We start from the raw sequence: 21,038 nt of genomic DNA, 5'->3' as shown, positions 1-21,038 counted from the left end.
ATGTACTCCTGTGCCCAACCGGTACATTATGGAGTGGATGGGAGACATTGTCCAAGATGGCATGCAACTTGGACAACATCCTCTTTTCAGACACCACCGTCAGAGAGTCCAGTTCCACCCCCACAACATCACTGGCCTTATGAATGAGTTTGTTGATTCTGTTGGTGTCTGCTATAACATAACATAACATAAGTGATGTTCTGAAGGAAGCACTCTATTTCCTTAGAAGCTTGCGAAGATTTGGCATAATAAACTTTGACAACCTTCCATAGATGCGTAGTGGAGAGTATATTGACTGGCTGCCTCACAGGCTAGGATGAAACACCAATGCCCTTGAATAGAAAATCCTCCAAAAAGTAGTAAATATGGCCGCTCCTCACCATTGAGCACATCTGCATGAAGTGTTGTAGGAATGTGGCATCCATGATCAAGGACCCCACCCCTTCCCCACCCACAACATTTTTACTTCTCATTGCTGCCATCAGGAAGAAGGTACAGGAGCTTAAGGACTCATGCTGCCAAGTTCAGGAAGAGTTATTACCCCTCAATCATCAGGCTCTTGAACCAAAGCAGATAACCACACTTGCCCTGTCATTGAGATGTTCCTATAGCTTATGGGCTCACTTTCAAAGACTCATCATCTCATGTTCTTGATATTTATTGCTTATTTATTTATTACTATTATTATTTCTTTTGTATTTGCACAGTTTGCAGTCTTTTGCTTGCTGTTTGAAAGCCCAAGCTGGTGTGGTCTTCCATTGATTCTGTTATATTTACTATTCTATTATGGATTTATTGAGTATCCCTGTAAGAAAATGAACCTCAGGGTGGTGTATGGTGAGATATATGTACTTCAGTAATAAATTTACTTTGAACTTTGCATTAATTTTTTTTGGGAAGCAACTTTCCAAATTATTTTTATAAAACAGTCAGAATTTTCTACAATAATGATTTGTCAGAAATCACAATCTGTAGCTTAGACATCTCTACAATAAGGAAAAGTTCAACTCTTTTTATAATGAGCTTTCTCCACTATCATAGAAACATAGAAAATCTACAGCACAATACAGGCCCTTTGGCCCACAAAGCTGTGCCAAACATGTCCTTACCTGAGAAATTGCCTCAGGTTTCCCATAGCCCTCTATTTTTCTGAGCTCCATATACCTGTCCAGGAGTCTGTTAAAAGACCCTATCACGTCCAACTCCACCACCGTCACCGGCAGCTCATTCCACACACTCACCACTTTTTGTGTTTTAAAAAAAAACTTACCCCTGACATCTCCTCTGTACCTACTTCCAAGCACCTTCAAACTGTGCCCTCTCGTGCTAGCTATTTCAGCCTTGGGGAAAAGCCTCTGACTATCCACACGATCAATGCTTCTCGTTATCTTATACACCTCTATCAGGTCACCTCTCATCCTCCATCGCTCCAAAGAGAAATGGCCAAGTTCACTCAGCCTATTCTCATAAGGCATGCTCCCCACTTGCACCTTTCTATGGTTTCCACATCCTTCCTGTAGTGAGGCGACCAGAACTGAACACAATACTCTAAGAGGGTCTGACCAGGGTCCTATATAGCTGTAACATTACTTCTCGGCTCCTGAACTCAATCCCATGACTGATGAAGGCCAATGCACTGAATGCTTTCTTAACCACAGAGTCAACCTGTGCCACAGCCTTGAGTGTCCTATGGACTTGGACCGCAAGATCCCTTTGATCCTGCACAATTCCAAGAGTCTTACCATTAATATTATATTCTGTCAGCATATTAGACCTACCAAAATGAACTACCTCACACTTATCTGGGTTGAACTCCATCTGCCACTTCTCAGCCCATTTTTGCATCCTATCAATGTCCCACTGTGATGTCTGACAGCCCTCCACATTATCCACAACACCTCCAACCTTTGTGTCATCAGCATATTTACTAACCTATCCCTCCACTTCTTCATCCACATCATTTATAAAAATCACAAAGATTAAGGGTCCCAGAACAGATCCCTGAGGCACACCACTGGCAACCGACCCCCATGAAGAATATGACCTATCTACAACCATCCTTTGCCTTCTGTGGGCAAGCCAGTTCTGGATACACAAAGCAATTTCCCCTTGGATCCCATACCTCCGTACTTTCTCAATAAGCCTTGCATGGGGTACTTTGTCAACTGCCTTGCTGAAATCCATATACATTACATCTACTACTCTGCCACTATCATTACAGCCTCAGTAACCAATTAATCGATCACTGTTTCCCCAATTATAACATTGGCAAAACCGTAACACTATCTTGTTTTTTTCATGTCAGGTCAGCCCATTGTGGGTATTAGCTGTAATGAAAGAAGCTTGAAATTTCCAATCATTGTAACTGCAACTCTCATCTATAATGCAGCTCTATTTTATTTCAATTAAATTAAGCTGTACCTTTTTTCATCGCTTCACCTTTTCTAAGAATATCACAGAATACAAACTGCACAAGGTACCTAATGACATTGCAGCAGTCTAATATTACCATATTTTTTGTTGACATTGCTCTAGGAATAAAACCAAGAATAAAATACTTTTAAATGGCAATGCCCTAGTTTACTGAACAAAAGCATGATTTTTAAAGGCTCAATTTGAATTTGTTGTGTCATAAATGCACTATCTTTCACCTCTGCTTAAAAGTTCATACAACAGCTTTTACATGACTCACAGACTACACACTATCTGCATCCATACCTTCCAATTAATGAATCCGAATAAACCAAAATATACTTAAAATGATGGTTAACAAAACAGGACTGAATGGTTTGAAATATTTTGCTGAGTGTTATTTTGCTCTAGAGTAATTCCAGAGAAACCAGGATTGCTTAATTTTTACTTTCCTAGTCTGGGGTGAAACTCTAGACTGTGTGCCGTTGGTTCCACATGGTGCAAATAAATATCTTTTCCAGATTAATTCATGCAAAGAGCTGTAAAGTTATAAATGACTTCATAACTGAGGGGTGTTGAGGTTATGTAGAGACTTGTCTACAGTGAATTCTATTTATAAGAAGAGCTGGTTTCACAGAATTTGGAATGAATTGATAAAATGATGCAGGTTTTACAATATAAATATGTCAGTTGTTCAATGCCATTTGGAAAATCACAGCAAAGCTATAATTTTTATACTACCAAGGATCACAAACAGGATGAAGAACTGTAAGTGCCTTGCATTTCATAATACAGGTGCTATTTGTTAAACATTTTGAAGTATTTATGCAGTTTTAGTTCCCCTTGACAGTGCAAATCTTCCAAGTTTGTTCATCGTTGTCTAGAGCTAATTGTTAATTACCACAGGAACATTCAGAATGCCTAAATTAATTCCAGGAAATGAGATGTTCGTCAAGTTTCCTGCCTTAGTCATGTGGCTGAAGTGTTATTGTTCGTTGGGTATTTATTTTCTAAATGCCTTCCTGTTTTGTTAAACCATTGTTTTGAATATATTTTGGTTTATTTGGATTCATTAATTGGAAGGTATGGATGCAGATAGTGTGTGATCTATGAGTCACGTAAAAGCTGTTGTATGAACTTCAAGAGACTAAGCATACTTCAAAGAATAATGTGTTAGCCGATTGTATAATTTTTAGGACAAGCTTTCAAATGTTGTGTCTGAAAACATTTATGGTTGACAGTTTGCTCTGTAGTTAAAAAGTGCATATGAAAGGATTACTGTCAGATGTAAAGTAGCAGTAGTTTTCCATTGCTACTTATTTTCATATTGTACCATCTGTTAGCTGTCTAAAAAACACTGGTCAGCATATTCAGAATTGCATTGCTAAAAAACTTAATGCACTCCACACTGAGCTTGCAGTAATGGTCATAAACCTGTTTTTTTAACCAATTCCAAATAAATATTTTGAAGTTTATTCATTTTTTCCTTGTAAATGCTTCTAAGAAGTGGCATATGTTATTGTAAATTCCTAGACCATTATCAGCTTAATCTGTTTGTGTAACTTTGCTGCACTTTTCAGAAGTATTCAGGTTTAAACCCAGGTACCACCCAAATCTTAATTCAAGTTCGGGGGGGGGGGGGGGCAACAATGCAGGTTCTTCAGAAAGGAGCTTATGAAAATGTGCTGCATAAATACTACTTTGTTTCTTTTATCATGTTTCTCCTGTGCTGTGAAGTGATGGAGAGCACATCTGTTGAACCAAATACACAGAAGTCAAGCCCTCAAGTGTAATGCATTTTCAAAGCAAAACCCAAAATGTAGCAGCAATAGCCATCTGGCCTTTTGAGTCTGTTCTGCTGTTCATCAAGATTGTAACTAATTTTCTACTCCAATACCATTTTCCAGCAACATCCCCATATCCTCTGATTCCAGTGATATCCAGAAATCTGTCAAATTCTCTTTTGAATGAGCTTCCACAGCCTCTGAGGTAGAGAACATTGAAGGTTCACTTTCTTCTGTGTGAAATGTTTCACCCCATCTCAATCCTCAAATGACTTTCTCCCTTCTGGGTGGATGCCCTGGTCCTCAATCAAGGAAGACATCCTCCCCGCCAAGCTCTTTAAATCTCAATTAAATCGCCTTTCATTCTTCTAAACTCTCGAGAATTAGTACCAGTCTACACCATTCCTTCTTGTATGGCAAACTTGCCAGACTGCAGAGGATGACATTGTGAGGAACTTTGAGTGAATCTTTGCTGCACTCCCATGATAGCAAGTAAATTCTTTCCTGGGTTAAGGAGACCAAAATTCTACACAATTTCTCACCATCATACAATTACAATAGACTGTTTTGCTCTCAATCAAATCCTCTCAGAACAAAGACTAATATGACATTTGCTCTCCTAATTACTTCTTATGCCTTCATGTTGTTCTTCAGTGACATGCTTGCAAGCACACCTAGGTACCTTAAAACAACAACTGTACTTAATCTCTCACCAGTTAACAATATGCTGCTGTTTTTTATATAGAGAGCTTTCTTTATATGTGCTGCATTAGATTATCTCATATTTTTCCACATTATATACCATCTATCATGTTTTCCCCCAATCGCATCCCCTTGAAGTCACTCTCCATCGTATTCTGTCCTCACAATCCTACATGGTTGAGTATTATCGCCAAACTGGGAACTATTGTTTCTGTGAGCCACTTTATCTAGATTGTGACTTGCTGAGGCCAAAGCACCAATCCCTGTAGTATCCCACCGGTCAGTCAGAGAAGGATCTATTGGACCTTTTCTCTGTTTTCTAACCCATAACTAATTCTCAATCCATGTCAGTCTGTTACTCACCAGCTGTGTGCTCTATTCTCTGGCAGTTACCACATATCACAAGCAGCTAAACCACTGGACTGTGGACAGTAGCCCCATCCACAGGTTCAGAAAATAAGCATTCTATGTGCCTTCCCTCCCAACCTGAGACCAAGTCTTCATGTAACACAGTGGTTCAACTGTGAGAAGTGTTGTCCGCTCCTGCACTCACATGATCCAGGGCCGCTCTCCACCGATAGGCACTCAGCTAGCAGCTGAGCACCATTAACAGCCTGGAGATACCTCTGTGAACTCCACATCATACTCAATGAGAATGTGAATAAATTGCTCCTTCACACAAACAATCTGATCAGCCAGTCATGTGGCAGCAACTCAATGCATAAAAGCATGTAGATTTGCTAAAGAGGTTCCCTTGATGTTCAGACCCAATATCAGATTGGGTAAGAAGTATGATCTAAGTGACTTTGACCATGGAATGATTGTTTGTTCCAGGTGAGGTGGTTTGATTATCTCAGAAACAGCTGAACTCGTGGGATTTTCCCGCACAACAGTCCAGGGTTTACAGAGAATGGTGCGATAAACAAAAAGAAAGTATCTTGTGAGTGGCAGTTCTGTGGGTGAAACGCCTTGTTAATGCGAGAGGTCAGAGAAGAATGTTCAGACTGGTTCAAGCTGAGAGGGAAGGAGCAGTAACTTATTACAACAGTGATGTGCAGAAGAGCATCTCTGAATGTACAACACATCAAACCTCGAAGTGAATGGGCAGAGGACCACAAACTCGGTGGCCACTTTATTAGGTACAGGAGGTATACTGAGTGTGTATACTGTCCTGGATCAACAGTGCATTATGCATTTATTGGACATTTTGAAAGCACTAAGGATACATTATAATCCTTGCCCTCTAATCCAATGCTGAGACAACCCAGTTGCTTATATACTGTATCATTAAGCATTATATATTTCATAATATTTTCTGAAATAATTAAGTTTTGACAAACATGCAGTACCTCACATCGGTAGATTTATTGTACAAATGTTGCTCTGTTTTCTGCATAACAGTCAATCTCCATAGATTGAAACCTTTGAAAAACAATTGAGATGTGTAATATTAGCTTGCACAATCTCTTGCTGCTTTTACAAGACAACAAATGTTGTCTATTGTCCCAATTCTGACATTCTGTCAATGCTAAAGTCAATGACTCCTATCACCTCCTTCCACAGTAAAGTGCCCTGCTTTCATGGTACAACATTGATGTTTATCGGATATACTTATGGAATTACAATTCTCCCACCCTCTATACTCGTTCCCTTTTGTATTAGAACCATATGGGTCTCAAGGATTACTGTGATGTTAACCCAAGATACAAATATTCCCTGATGGTTCTGATAAACAGTATCCTTGAGCTCCAGCAAATGTGACCATAATCAAACACTTTTTCAGATGTACTGTGGAAACTTTGGCAAATATTATTATGACACAGAGATCAGTCAATAGCCTGACACCCAGTAACAACCAAAAGAATAAGAATTTCAATATTTGAATGAATGAAATTGGCTTGACTTCAGAGGGATCTCCAATTGAAACTTCATGCAAGTCTTACCATAAGTACGAATTTGTTGTTTTGTTTTTGAAAATGATCCCTTGTTTTCTGATGGTTTCTGTAATCAGATACTATTTAATTTTTGTTATCCAGGGGCAGCAGCCAATATTAGCAGTGTTTGAAGAGACTTGTCTCTTACCTGAAAATACAGAATTGTACTTCGTTTATGAAGGCTCCCGCCAGATGCATGTCACTGTGGCTCAGAGGCTGGATGCTAGGACACTGAAGTCAGTAATTCCAGGTAAGAACTAAGAAACTAAATGAGCAAATTTATTCATCGAGTTATACAACATGGAAACATTATTGGAACACAACTTCCACATAATCCAATATTATTTTTATTAGGTGATATTGAAGGGATAAAATCGAAACCCAAATTGAATAAATATCAGAAAGAATTCATAAAAATTGCACTGGCAGTAGCCAAAAAGGCTATTGCAGTTACTTGGAAATCGGATTCATACTTAAGTATAGATCGCTGGAAGAATGAAATTTCCAGCTGTATTCCACTTGAAAAAATTACTTATAATTTGAGATAAATATGAAACATTTTTGAAAATTTGGTGCCCTTATTTACAAAAGACGGGATTAAATATATAGGTGCTCCGAAGATAAAATAATTGGTTATTTGGGGAAAGAAATAAATATATATACTACAGTTATTACGAACTCCGTGGAGCATGTGGGAATCTTCCGATATCCAGGCACTCTTTCTTTCTTTTTTTTTTCTTTTTCTTTTTCTTTTTTCCTATAGGGATGTTAGGGGGAGGGGCTAAGGGGAGGGGGGGAAGGGTATATATTTTTTTCTTTCTGTAATCATTTGAAAACTCAATAAAAAGAAGTTTAAAAAAAACCCATGGAAACAGATCTTTTGGATCCCCAAGTCAATGCAACAGCTAACCATTCATTTTTACACTCATCCTGCCCTAACCCACATTCTTCTACCATCATTCCCTCCAATTCCCCAAGATTCTACCATTCACCTACACACTAGGGGCAATTTACAGCAACCCATTAACCTATCAGCCTGCACACTTTAGGGCTGTGAGAGGAAGTTCATGTGATCATAAGAAGAACATGCTAACTCCTTGAAATCAGGAATGAGGAGGACAGGGTCAAGGTCAAAGTGAATTTATTTCACTTTGAGGCTACTCTATTAACAGCTGCTTGTTAATCAGGCAATCATATGGCAGCAACTCAATGCATAAAAGTAGGTTCCGTTGCCATTCGGACGGAGCAGTAAAATGGAGAAGAAATGCGATCTAAGTGACTTTGACTGTGAAATGTTGGTTGGTGCCGGATGGAGTAGTTTGAGTATCTGGGAAACTGATCTGCTGTGATTTTTGTGCACAGCAATCTGTAGAGTGTACAGAGAATGATGCGAAAAACAAAAAAAAATATAGTGCGTGTCAGCTCTGTAGGTGAAAATACCTTATTAATCAGAGAAGTCAGAGGAGAATGGCCAGACTGGTTTAAGCTGACAGGAAGGCAACAGTAGCTTAAGTAACCACATGTTACAATTGTGGTGTGCAGAAAAGCATCTCCAACTGTACAACATGTTGAACCTTGAAGTGGATGGGTTACAACAGTGGAAGACCATGAAGATAAACTCAGTGGCTACTTTATTAGGTACCTCAGGTGTACATATACAGCATATAGTACCTTGAGATTCATTTTCTTGCAGCCATTTACAGGAAAATAAAGAAATACAAAAGAATTTTTGAAAAATATATATATATATCAATAAAGACTTGAGAGATAACCTATGTGCAAAAGAAGTCAAGTTGAGAATACGAATTGTAGAGTCCTTGAGCATGAGTCTATAGGTTATAGATTCAATTCAGATTTGAAATGAGTGAAGTTATACACAACTGGTTCAGGAGCCCAACAGTTGTAGATAATTTCACTCATGTCAACTCTGAAGTGGATTGAATCTGGTTCACAGAGCATTGGAGCTGTGAGACTGAAGTTCAATTAGCTGTGCCACAGTGCCACTCAAATTTACTTAAAGTATATTTTAAAAGTATTCGCACAAACCTCGCATTTAAAATTATAAGTAAGTTGAGAATGATATTCTGTTTCTTTGTGACACAAAGCAGATATTGAGAATTAAATATTTTTGTACCTAACTTAGTTCATGCTGTGCATTTTAACAGGTTGATATTTATTGGGCATTTACTGCAGCATGTCAGACTTTCCAGACAGTATAAATTCCTCTGGTATTTAGCTTATCAGGAAACATAAATTTGTAAAAAATAATTCTCCATGGTAGTAAGTTTTAGTAGTAAGTTTTATGGTATTTTCATGCACTTGGGTAATTTTAAGCATTTTTTAGAAATCATGTGTTGCTAATAGACTTTCACACTGATAGCAGATATGTATACTGATTTGCATTTGCACAGTTCACATATGGAACATGTGTGACTGGAAAGCTTTGAGAGGAGACATTCGAATTGGGGGGGGGGGAGAATTGCTTTATTGGCTTGGATCTTCCAGTGTCTAGGGAGTACCCAAATTCATCTTTCATTTCATCAGAGTGTCAACTGCCACTTGGAAATTGGCTCCTTGTCCAAGCTGATCAATGAGACCTGTGCAATCCACAGCCTTGTCTACTATAAAAAGCCGATCCTGAGCTCAGAGCTGCTGTGATAATTGGCTTATACTACTACAAAATTAAACAAAATACCAAATATTTATACAATTGAACATTAAAACTAAATAACAATTAAAATACCTGAAACAACATCAAAAATAGCAGTTCTTAATCAGAAAATTACGTAAACCGTTATCTCTGTTCCCTTCGCCTCCTTGGCAGTTCTTTATTATTTAATTGATCGGACTCACTGGTCTTCTCCCGGTGACCACGTGGGCTTTCTTCTGGTACTCTGGTTTCCTCCCAGCAGTCCAAAGATGTACCAGCTAGTAGGTTATTTAGTCATTGTAAATTGTCCTGTGATTAGGTTAGTGTTAAATAGGTGGGTTGCTGGGTTGTCTGGCTCGTTAGGCCAGACGGGCCTGTTCTTCGCTGTATCTCGAAATAAAAAATGCCACCAGGTTGGAGCTTATCCAAATGGAATATGAGGTTTTGCTTCTTCATACTCCGATTGGCCTCATTGTGGCAGAGAGGAGGTCATGGATGGGCTTGTTGGAATGGGAATGAGGAATGGTATCTAAATGGTTGGCCAGCAAGAAATCCTTCCTGTTGCAGGTGGAGTGAAAGTGCTTGTCAAACCAGTCTGTATTGGGACGTAGCGATGCAGAGGAGGCCACACTGGGGACACTTGATGAATGGTCACAGCCTGAAGGCCAACAGATCCTAATGTAGGGTCTTAGCCTGAAACATCAGCTGTTCATTTCCTCTCATAGATGCTGCCTGACCTGCTGAGTTCCTCAGCATTTTGTGTGTGGTACTCAAAATCTGACAATGATTTGGATGAGTTTCAGCCATTCCGAGGGACATGGCATAGAAAATGTTGATAAGCGACTCTTACTGCTTCATCATATAATTCCATGGAACCTCTAACTTCACACAGTGAGTCAGAAAGGGGTTTGTTTTAGTATATGTGCGGGAAGTACTGAACTGCAGTGTCACTTAAAGTTACCTGTTTAAGTCTCTGGAATTCTGTTTGAATCTGCAATCTTCGATTTGGCAACAAACAAAGTTGACATCTAAGTATGATAATATATATTTAATCCTGTGTTAGAGATCTAGAGTTTAATATTTATTCTTGCAATTTGTTGCAGGCCATGACATTTTGGAAAGTGTTACAGTTTCTGCCTGTATGTACACAGAGAGACATTTGGTATCTATCCTTGGGTGCAGTCAGATTACCTATGTTCAGGATGTCGCACACAAGCTAGCTCAGTTTCTGATTGGAAGTGTTGACACAGTCACTTGCACTAGTCACCTGACTCTGCTTGAACAATTTGGCCTCACGATAGAGGCAATGCAGTCATTAGATGAGAAGATGACGGCAGCAGTTGAACACTTGGAATTACTTCCATCTTGGAATCTCCTTGGAAAGTGGCCGGAACAAGGTAACTATACATTCAATCTTTGGTATCTTACATGATGTTAGTTTATGTACCTGACTAGACAAGTTTTTAATTTAAGTTTCATGGATGTTGATACCATCAAAGGCTGGTCCTGTAAATGCATTGCAAAAGATTGTACAGTACTTTATCATTAGCAAAGTACTTTTCCCTAAATGTTGTTATTTGATTCCTGATTTGTTTGTGGGTTTAGTGATTTGATGTAAAATAGAAGAAAAGACCAGTAATCCATTTATTCAATATCATAACATAATAAAATCAAAACTGTCATTTAGTCGAGGAGTTTTAGTTGCTTACCCTTCAAACTATTGATTTCAATGCTACAATAATTGGGTGAGTTGTTAGGTAATAAAGCTAAATATTATCCATTGAATATCTATTTAATTCTTATCATTTTTGAGAAGTAAGTACATTTTGTGTTAATATATTTATGACAATATTTTACTTCCAAAATAGCCACTAAAAGTTCTCATATTTCTTTTAAATCACTCTTTGAATAAGTAATTTAACAAACAACTTGTTGACTCTTGGGATTTGTTTTGTGATGTTTAAATCTAATTAATTTTTTTCTAACGAGAATAGTGTTTCTTTTGTTGAAGAAAATTTTAAAACAAAATTTTCAAATTTTACGTAGTATTTTAGCTGAAGCAATAAGATAAATCCCCATTGCACTTATCAGTTTGGTGAAGTATTCTATGTGTTGATCCACTGAGGTGATTTTTGACACAGCATAAATAATTGTCACACTATTGGGATTGTTTTGTTATTATGTAGTGCATAATTAATGTGTCGTAATTATTATGGAAATTATTTTGTCGTGCGTCATAGCATTGTCTTTGCAGTAGCATTCCTTGTCCAGAACTATAGGAAAATTCTTTCATTGTTTCTGTCTCATTGTACAATTTAATTCGGTCTGATTCCAAGAATCTCCAAGCAATTTGTATAATTTGTTGGCATAATTAGAATGAAAGCTTTTTGGTCTTGTTTCCATTCATGCATGGCTTTATTCAAAAATTTAATTAATGCACAAATATTAACTGTAGCTTAGATGTTGCCAACTGCACTGTATAAAAGTACCGAGAGACGTTATGGGAATGTTTTAGAAGTTCAACAAGCTGCTCGCTCGGATTGTATCCCAGTCCATTTTCAGGAAAGCAGTAGAAGTGGTTGTAGAGCTCCCTGACCAAGACCACCTCTGTGAATTGAACCTCCATCTTCCTGATTGCTAGTAAGTCTTCTGTAGGTCTTAGAATGGTACAGAAGTAGAAAAAAATTGCATTTTAGCAGTTTTTACCGTTCTGATAGAACATACCTTTTTACAAATTACTTTTCCAAGTAATATTTCACGCCAGCGCAGAAGGTAAAGAGTAATAACTCAGAGGCTTACTCAGCAACATTAACAGATGGTCTTAACTCATTGCTTTTAGACTGATAAGGGGTACATTGTAAGCATATCCATTTTGTTTCCTTCCATTTGAAGATTTAAAATTCATGGCATAACAGGGTACATTGTACAGCAGTAACTGCTAGAAGTATGAATATGGGATTTCGTCCAGTCACTTGGATTAGATAATGACCTCACATATGTTTTGTGAGATTGGATGTGTGCATGAAAAGGGCAGATGCTCTGATTTTTTAAAAAGATTTTTCAAGTTTATGTTATATGGATGTAGTTTTCAATGAGGGTTTCAGTCCATTGGACCAGACTTTAATTCATCACGATGAAAGTATATTTCACAAAATAATTGATAGTGATCCTTTTCAGATTGTTCACATTTTCTGACAGAAATTTGTTGAAATTTCCATTGTAAGATAACTAAAAATATGAATTGAAAATTTGCTTGCACTTCTAAGTGGAAGTTTATTAAAATAGGCAGAATATACCAGATTGTACTTGTTACACATTCATGTTTTGTAACAAATTTGAAGGAGATAATTTGGCCCATCTAGTCTTTGCCAGTTTTTAGGGCAATCCTATGAATTCTGTTGTTCTCCTTATAGATGCTGCCTGGCCTGCTGCCTTCCTCCAGCATTTTGTGTGTGTTGCTTGAATTTCCAACATCTGCAGATTTCCTCGTGTTTACCTTTTAAATTCTGTTTCTCTGCCTATTTCCCTATAACTTACTCTCTTTCTGGTGCATGGAGTTAGTTTCTGAGCGGTTTAGGAGTCTGGATTTGGTGGTTAGTTTCTGAGATAGCAGGCTCACTATTCCAAGTAATTGTGATAGTGTTTTGAGTAGGGGGCTTGCTCATGTGGTTGGTATCTGAGGAGGAGGGTGCTTGTGTCCTGTGACTGGTGCCTGTGTGGAGTTGGTGAGGTGATTGCTGGGTGGGAGAGTGGGGCTGCTTATTTTGAATGATTGAAATCAGAACTGGAAAGCAAGTATGTATTAAGTTGCAGTGAGGTGGAGGTTTGGAGACAAAGGGAATGCCCATGATTGGGTACAATAAATTGGTTGACTGCTTTTTCAAAATGCCTCTTTTTTAGTCACAAGGGTGACTCTGAATGTCCTGTCACTTGTCACATTCATTCTTTCCTCACTCTCCCTCTTGGTCTGCACCTTCAGCTTCTTGAATGCTCTGAAGATGTCCACCATAAACTGAAGGAATAGTTTCTCATCTTCCATCAGCTCTGGGGACTCAGCACTGAATTTCAAATAATGCTTCACTAATGTGGCTGTACCTTTCTGAATTTGCTTCTTTTTGCCTCTCTTCTGTCTCTCGCTGCTTGTTTTAAAAGTAATTGTTATCTTCTTGACCCAGTCAGTCTGCATTGTATCACAGACCTTCTCTCAACTGGCCCCCCTTCTCTGCAACTTAAGACATCCTTGCTTACTAAAATTTTCTTATTTTGATGAAGGCCTCTTGACCCAAAACATCAACCCTATTACTTTCCTAAATTAATTTTCTTGGCGTACTGAGTGATTTCATCACTTTTGTTAAACGGAACTTACTCGCTTTGGATTCCCAGCAAAGGGTGGTGACCTGCCAAAGCATCCCCCTTTAAACTGTGTAGATGCTGATCCTGCAGTTCTACGAATAGGAGTCAAACCTGTGAGCGGATAATGTCAGATTCACTTTGGACTATTTTGAACAGATATGAATGTGAAAGCAGCTCACCTGCACAGCTAACTGCAAAGGGCGATAGAATTGAATGGCCAAGGAGAGATACAACACAGAAAATATTCTCCCGAGGGAGTGTTGGCCCCCAACCCCAACCATTGACTTTTTTTTTGTTTTGGTGTAATTTCTAGCCTTGCAAATTGGATCTAGGAAATAATGTGATTGTTTTGTTCTCTTGGAAACAGTGATTTCCACAGATGTTGAGTGATCAAGTACACTAATGCTTCACTAGCTTCATGTAAAGTTGTGTCCAACTTCTAGATCTCATGAAGGTCATTGATCTGAAACATAACCACATTTCAGTCTCCACAGCTGTTACCTGAGCATTTCCCAAGCTTTTCACTAATCTTTTATCCTGACTTCTTTATCTTTCTTTTCTAGAGCTAATACCCAGAGAAACCTTGCTACATGTTTCAGTGAGATTGGGCCTTTATAAATTCTCTGAGTTCCTGTTGTGCAAGCCTGGTGGGATCCAAGCTCTGGTGATGCCAAATGAGGAAGGGGAGACACCTGTGGACTTGGCATTGCAGAACGGGATGCAGCATCTTGCTGACTATTTCACAGAGTAAGTATCTGATGTAAGGTGAAAAATACCTGGTTTTCGAATGTTTGTTTTTGCTCCCTAATTATAGACCTGTTTCAGATTTGTAGAATTCCAGTTGTGAGTGCTACCTTTTAGATATTGAATGAAGGGGGAGTGCAAAGATTGTTGCATATTTCTGTAAGATGTTGCGGAAAATTGTAGAATTAAATATCCAGATTACAGTAAATGTTTTAGTTTGTGTGGTGTAGCTTTGATATTTAGGATGTGTAGTATTGGTTTTCTTATCAAAAGGATTAAAATGGGAAGACAGTCATAGTGAATTAACTCAATTTGTTCTCTTTCAATGGTATTACAATTCTGTTACTAGTCATTGCTTATCCATTCCTGTGAGTCTCCCAATTCAGTGTAGAGATTATTAAAGGGGCAATAGGAACATCACTGCCCAGAAATTCTTCAGTTTCTTCAAAGATACGTTAAAGCAATGGTGGGGGAGGGAGCTGGAACAGTTTCTCGAGGGTAAATACAAATTTTGTTAAAGGCCCCTAGTAACCACTTTTTCTTGTACATTCCATTGGAGTTGTAATTGCGAATACAACCCTTCTAACCAGTCTCCATATAATAGAGCTTTGGAGAAAGGGAAGTGTGAGGTGGTCAGGCAGGCTGGGGTATTGGTAATTTCATCAGGGACTTGTAATTCATCGGCAAAGAAGGGGTATGGATGGTGGAATCAAACACCAGGTCAAACTTGGTGGAGGCAACTGCAATCAGATTAACACTTAGGAAATCTTCATCAGCAGGGTAGCCAGGCTTGGTTTCCTTTATCCAACAGGAATACCAGTCTATTTTGAGTGGACAGTTTATGAAAGAATCTTGCACGTGACTTTAGCACATTACATGCCACTTGGCATTACTGTGCCCGGTCAGTGACTACTGTGCTTTTTTGACAGTAGAGACGAGGTGTTAGGAATTTATATGTACACATAACAGTCATTCCTGTAAGATGAAAATAAAACATACCTGGAAAAAGAATAGAAAATGTCTTTGAAAAGAATATCTAGCTGTGTTCCTTGGCAGAAACAACAGAACAAAGAGGTGAATTCTATTGTGCACATTTGCATGCAGACTGGGTTTTGGGACAAGGTGCAGATGGCACAAGCAAACAGCTGCAAATATCTCTGAGTTAGAAGATATGTGCTGTGATGTTTTGGGAAGAATGACGCTTTCCTTTGGATCTTGGCTTCCAAATATGTTCAGATAACTGGGACTATTTTTTTTCTCGCTGCTTGTTAACTAGGTTATAAGGTAAGGTAGTTTTACTGAACTGAACAGTGGAAGAGTGTGATATGGTCAGTGACAGCAGAAGAAGTGATGAAGATAAATTTAGTGGTAATCTGATCCATGAGGTTCAAGTATAAAGTTACAGGAAAGATTTGGGAAGCTTGTTTTCAAAGAAATGGGTAAAGTGATTAGAAGCAGAAGAATGGTTCGTTAAGATGGAGTTCAGGAGGTTTTTTTAAAAAAATGATTGTAGCGATTGTGCAATTGAAATGAAGGAAGATACATGAAGAAAAGGCTTAGAGTGGTAGATAGAATGAAATTATAGCAGTGTTTGGGCTTTGGAGCCATAAAGAGTGAACCTGTAGTAAGGCAAGAAAATTGTGATTGGGAATAGAAGTGGCAGTAGAGTTGAGCTGACAGTAATGATAAGAGGTCAGAGTCAATTTGCTTCCAGTCTGATCCAGGAGAAGAAAACAATTTAATCAGAGGGAAAAAGGCCACAATGTCTTTTGATGTAGTTTAGACATGCCATCGTGGTTATACTGGTTTAAGTTTGAGTCCTTGGGTCTCATAATTGGGAATGTTCCAGGGGTATGAGCAGGGAGCAAGTTTTATGTGGGGCCTTGGCATCAAATAAGCTGAGGGAATGGTTCAAAAGTTGATCATTGGGCTAGATTGTGTTGAGAACCTCCAGCTGGGTCTATAAAGGATTGTTAGTGGCATAGCTTATTCTAATTGCATGGATAAATATGGAATGCAATGGAGTCACATGTTGATGCATCTGCATCTTGCTTTGGCTGAGGACTCACTTTTGAGTCATTGACATTACAAAAGACAGTGAAGTGGCATTTAAGCTGCTTCTGATTGATCTGCAAAATATTTTCAGCATTTACTATTTTTACTTCTGTAATGTAGTGATCAAAGGATTTGGGTATTCCATATCTGGACCTTTTACATCACCCATGCAACTGGTTCGGACAGGAATTGGAGCAAGTAGATTGGGAACACTAGTTACCAGGTGAACCCACACCTGGTATGTGCAAATCTTTTAAAGACTTGCTGGATAGAATTTGGGACCAGTATTTTTCCTTGAGCATTGGATGACAAAAGATGTTGTAAGTGAAATATAAAAGTGAAAAGGAAGCATGTTTACAAAGCTGAGATTGGACTTGAGAAATATAAGGGAAGCAGGAACAGACTTCTTAAAAAAAGGAATCGGATGCTAAAAGGAACTATGAAATGTTTTTGCAAGTAGTATTGCAAAGAATTCAAAGATATTTTGTGCAAAATGGCATTTTGCAGAAAATCCCAAGGGATTTTATATTTTAAAAAAAAGGACAGTTGAGAAAAAGCCGAGAACACTCCAGATCAGAGGAAATTTATACTCGGAGCCAGAATATGTGGGTGAGGTGCTAAATGACTATTATGCATCAGTATTTGCCAAAGCATAGGACATGCATTATAGTGATATCAGGGAGTGGCTTGTTGATATTAAGAAAGAAGTGATGTTGGATTCCTTGAAGAATATTATGGTGAATAGATGCCCAAGGCCTGATGTGACCTATTGTAGGATATTGTGGGAGAAAAGGCAGAAGACTGCTGAGGACTTGACTAAAATCTTTGTAATGTCTTCAGCCACTGACAACGTGCCAGAAGACGAGATTTGTCTATATTGATCAAGAAGGCTAATCTGAAGAATCCAGGAAATTATAGATCCCAAGAGTTATACATCAGTGGTAGGGAACTTATTGTAGAAGATTCTTTGGGACAGGATTTACTCACATTTGGAAAGGTGTGAACTTATTAAGGATAGTCAGCATGGTTTTCTGTGGGAGACATCGCGAAAACTCTCATGGTCCCAGAACACATTATACACTATCAGGAAAGTTCACCATCACCTCTACTTTCGGAGGAGGCTGAAGAGGGCTGGACTTGGCACATCCATACTTATGTCACTCAACAGAAGTGCAGTTCAAAGTTCAAAGTAAATTTATTATCAAAGTATGTATGCTGTATATGACTCTGAAAGCCACGAAAGAAAGAAGATCATGGAAGCCATTTACAGAACAACATCACCCCTATAGGCAAAAAAAAATCTGCAAATGGCAATAAGAACATGAATCCCCATGCACAAAAAAAATCATGCAAACAATGACATGACCATCAATCCCCTATGTGCAAAAAAACCCCAAATTGAGCAAATGGCAACAAGAAAGAATGAGCAAAAGTAGACAGTATCTTAGTAAGCTGCATCACTGCATGGAATGGAAACTGCACAATGACAGACAGGAAGGCTCTACAATGGTTAGTCTAAACTGCCCGATACATCATCAGTACCAGTCTATACGCCATCAAAGATAGATACAGGAAGGTGCTGAAAAAGAGATAGTAACATCGTGAAGGATCCCACCATGGACTGCTTGTTCCACTCTCATTAGGGAGTAGACTATGTAGCATCCACACAAGGACTTGAAGCAGATAGTTTCCCCAAGCAGTAAGGCTGATCAACAGCTCTACCCATTAACCCATTCTTCTCATCCCCAACCACCAGTACTTTTATCATTTCCTGTCAGTCATCCTATGTACAGACATTCGTCTGCCTGTCACTTCACGGTCATACAATCAATCTAGGTATACAGGTTATCTTACGTATTTATATTTATTATGTTTTTATTATTATTATGTTTCTTTATGCTGCATTAAACAATCTTGAATCTTGAATGATTGATGAGGGTAAGATAGTGGATGTTGTCCAAGTGGACTTTACTGAAGCTTTTGATAATGTAGGTTGGGCCAGATGATGAAGTCACATGGGATCTTTGGTGAGTTGGTAGGTTGGATTTAAAATTGGCTTGGTCATAGAAGACAGAGAGTAGTTATGGAGGGATTTTATTCTAATTGATGGTCTTTGACCAGTTGTGTACCACAAGGATCAGTGCTGGGACTCTTATTGTTTGAAAGATATGTTAATGATTTGGACAAAAATGTTGTAGGTCTTGCTAGCAAGTTTGCAGATGACACAAAAATTGGTTGAACTACGGATTATGAGGAAGGTTATGAAAGGCTGTCGCAAGGTTTGGATTAGTGGAAGAGTTGGGCAGAGAAATGGCAGATGGAGGATAATCCAGACAAGTGTGAGGTGGTGCATTTTGGGAGGACTTATAGAAGAAAAATATACAGTAAATGACAGGACTCTTGTAAGCATTGATGTACAGAAGAATCTTGGGGTACAAGTCTACAGCTCCCCAACAGTGGCAGAACAAGCAAAAAGAGTAGTAAAGAAGGGGTATTAAGTGCTTGCCTTCATCCATTGGGATATTGAGCATATCCTTTGGCAAATCATGGTTGTAGTTGTACAATGAGTTGATCTGCATGAACAGTATGCAAAAGGAGCTCTTCACTGTATTTTGGTACATGTGACAATAATAAGCCAATAAACTTTGGTTAGGCCACATATGGAGTTGTATGTCCAGTTGTGGTCACTGCTTTACAGAAGGATGTGAAGGCTTTGGAAAGGATGGGGAAGAAGTTCATCGGGATGTTGACTGGATTGGACTGTATCCATAATAATGAGTGTTTGGATAAATTTTGATTCTTTTCTATGGAGAGTCTAAATCTAAGGGGCAATGTGAAGTATATGAATTTATAGTGGACATAGAAAAGGGTATATGGCCAGTTTTATTCCCAGGACAGAAATGTGAACTACTGGAAGACGATACTTGCAAGCACACACTGTGTCATAGCCTAGTCTTATCTGTCCTTTTTAAATTACATTATGCTAATTTCTTCTGAACTAAACTGTATCTGGCATTTTCTGCTCACCTTATTAACTACAGTCACTTTGTCACAAGCATAGAAGCAAGCTCTTTGGCTCATACCTACTTACTTGCATACTTAAGGTGAAAAGGGAAAAGTTGAAAGAAGGTTTACAAGATGATTTTTTTTCTATACACTCGCAGCAGTGTCTGGAAGGTGCTGTCTTGCATGGTTTTGAAAGAAACCACAAGGCATTTAGACAAACAAAGGAGCAGCCAGGGAGCAGAGAGATATCGATCTTGTGCAAGCAAATGGCATTAGTGAGAGGAATAGGCTCAGATAAGCATTCAAAAATAGATTCGCTTTACTTCTCATATGTGCACCAAAACATACAGCTTTGTTGGGAAGGTGGGTGCATTGAAATGTTCCATAGCCTTTCATTTTCTCCTTCTCAGTCTCCAGAATTCCCATGTCACTCCATCATCTGGAATCTGTAAGACTTTTGGTGACAGCTACGTACTACAGAATTGCCTTAGGGAACCAAATACTTACACATTGACCATGGAAAACAACAGAAGACAATCCCTTGAGACAGATATTCTGCTTCTGCGCAGACATGTACAGGAGAATACAGTAAGTTGAAAATGTTTTCTTGGCAGTTCAAATCTATTGGCAATATAAAATGAAATATAAGTATTGTGCTGTCTTCCAACTGATGTTGGCAATTGAAAACTGCTATGTCTGTGATCTAGACTATATAAATCAGAGTACAGTTAGAATAAGCATGACCATAATGAAATAAACTATTATTAGTTCCCGTTGTGACCTACTTTTTTTTTGATAAATATTATGTTCATTGTTCCTATTTGCACGTGCTTCTTGGTGGAATATTTTCTTGTTATCACCCTGCGGAGTATCTTGGACTGGTTCACTTAGAAATATATTCATAGTTTGTTGTTGTAGGTATCAGAACCAATGCTTTTGTGTTGTATTTAAAAAAAATGACATGGAAGCATTTCAAACTAATATTGTACGTCAAGGCAGAATGAAGACATTTGGAGATTTGCCCAGCAATTTAGGAAACATAGGTGGAGGTGGATAGGTAGAATATTTTATGAAAATAACTCCAGAACATTCTCCACCCTAGTTGACATCCAGGATGCCATTAATGGATGTTGGGATGGTCATGGGTGCAATGGTGTCATCTATTCTTTTAGATAGGCACATGGAGGGAGGGAAGTGTTAGATTAATCTTGGAGTAGGTTTAACGGTCAGCACAACATTGTGGGCAGAAGGGCCTGTTCTGTGCTGTACTGTTCTACATTCTGTGTTCTATGTTTATGTGGGAAGGGGTGTATCAGAGGCAAGAACTGAAGAAACAGTGAGTATTTGGGAATGGGTAGTGCCTGGAAGAGGTTACAGTAATGAGGATGCATTTGAACA

At 38.5% G+C, this 21,038-nt stretch overlaps 1 protein-coding gene across 8 annotated transcripts in view; it reads left to right on the top strand.

Moving 5' to 3' along the window:
• Positions 1-21,038, top strand: part of arhgef28a (Rho guanine nucleotide exchange factor (GEF) 28a) — a 390,430-nt gene that overhangs the window by 87,886 nt on the left and 281,506 nt on the right. For all 8 annotated transcript variants that reach the window (XM_059974562.1, XM_059974561.1, XM_059974559.1 and 5 more), the window contains 4 exons: positions 6,935-7,082; positions 10,586-10,879; positions 14,399-14,582; positions 20,051-20,228. In XM_059974562.1, coding sequence (XP_059830545.1) covers positions 6,935-7,082; positions 10,586-10,879; positions 14,399-14,582; positions 20,051-20,228 — 804 coding nt within the window. The remainder of the gene's footprint in view (positions 1-6,934; positions 7,083-10,585; positions 10,880-14,398; positions 14,583-20,050; positions 20,229-21,038) is intronic.

Source organism: Hypanus sabinus, chromosome 7 (assembly GCF_030144855.1).
Source record: "Hypanus sabinus isolate sHypSab1 chromosome 7, sHypSab1.hap1, whole genome shotgun sequence".
Taxonomy (NCBI): domain Eukaryota; kingdom Metazoa; phylum Chordata; class Chondrichthyes; order Myliobatiformes; family Dasyatidae; genus Hypanus; species Hypanus sabinus.
Note: the sequence above shows the minus strand (reverse complement) of the source record. Positions and strands in the feature narration are given on the sequence as shown.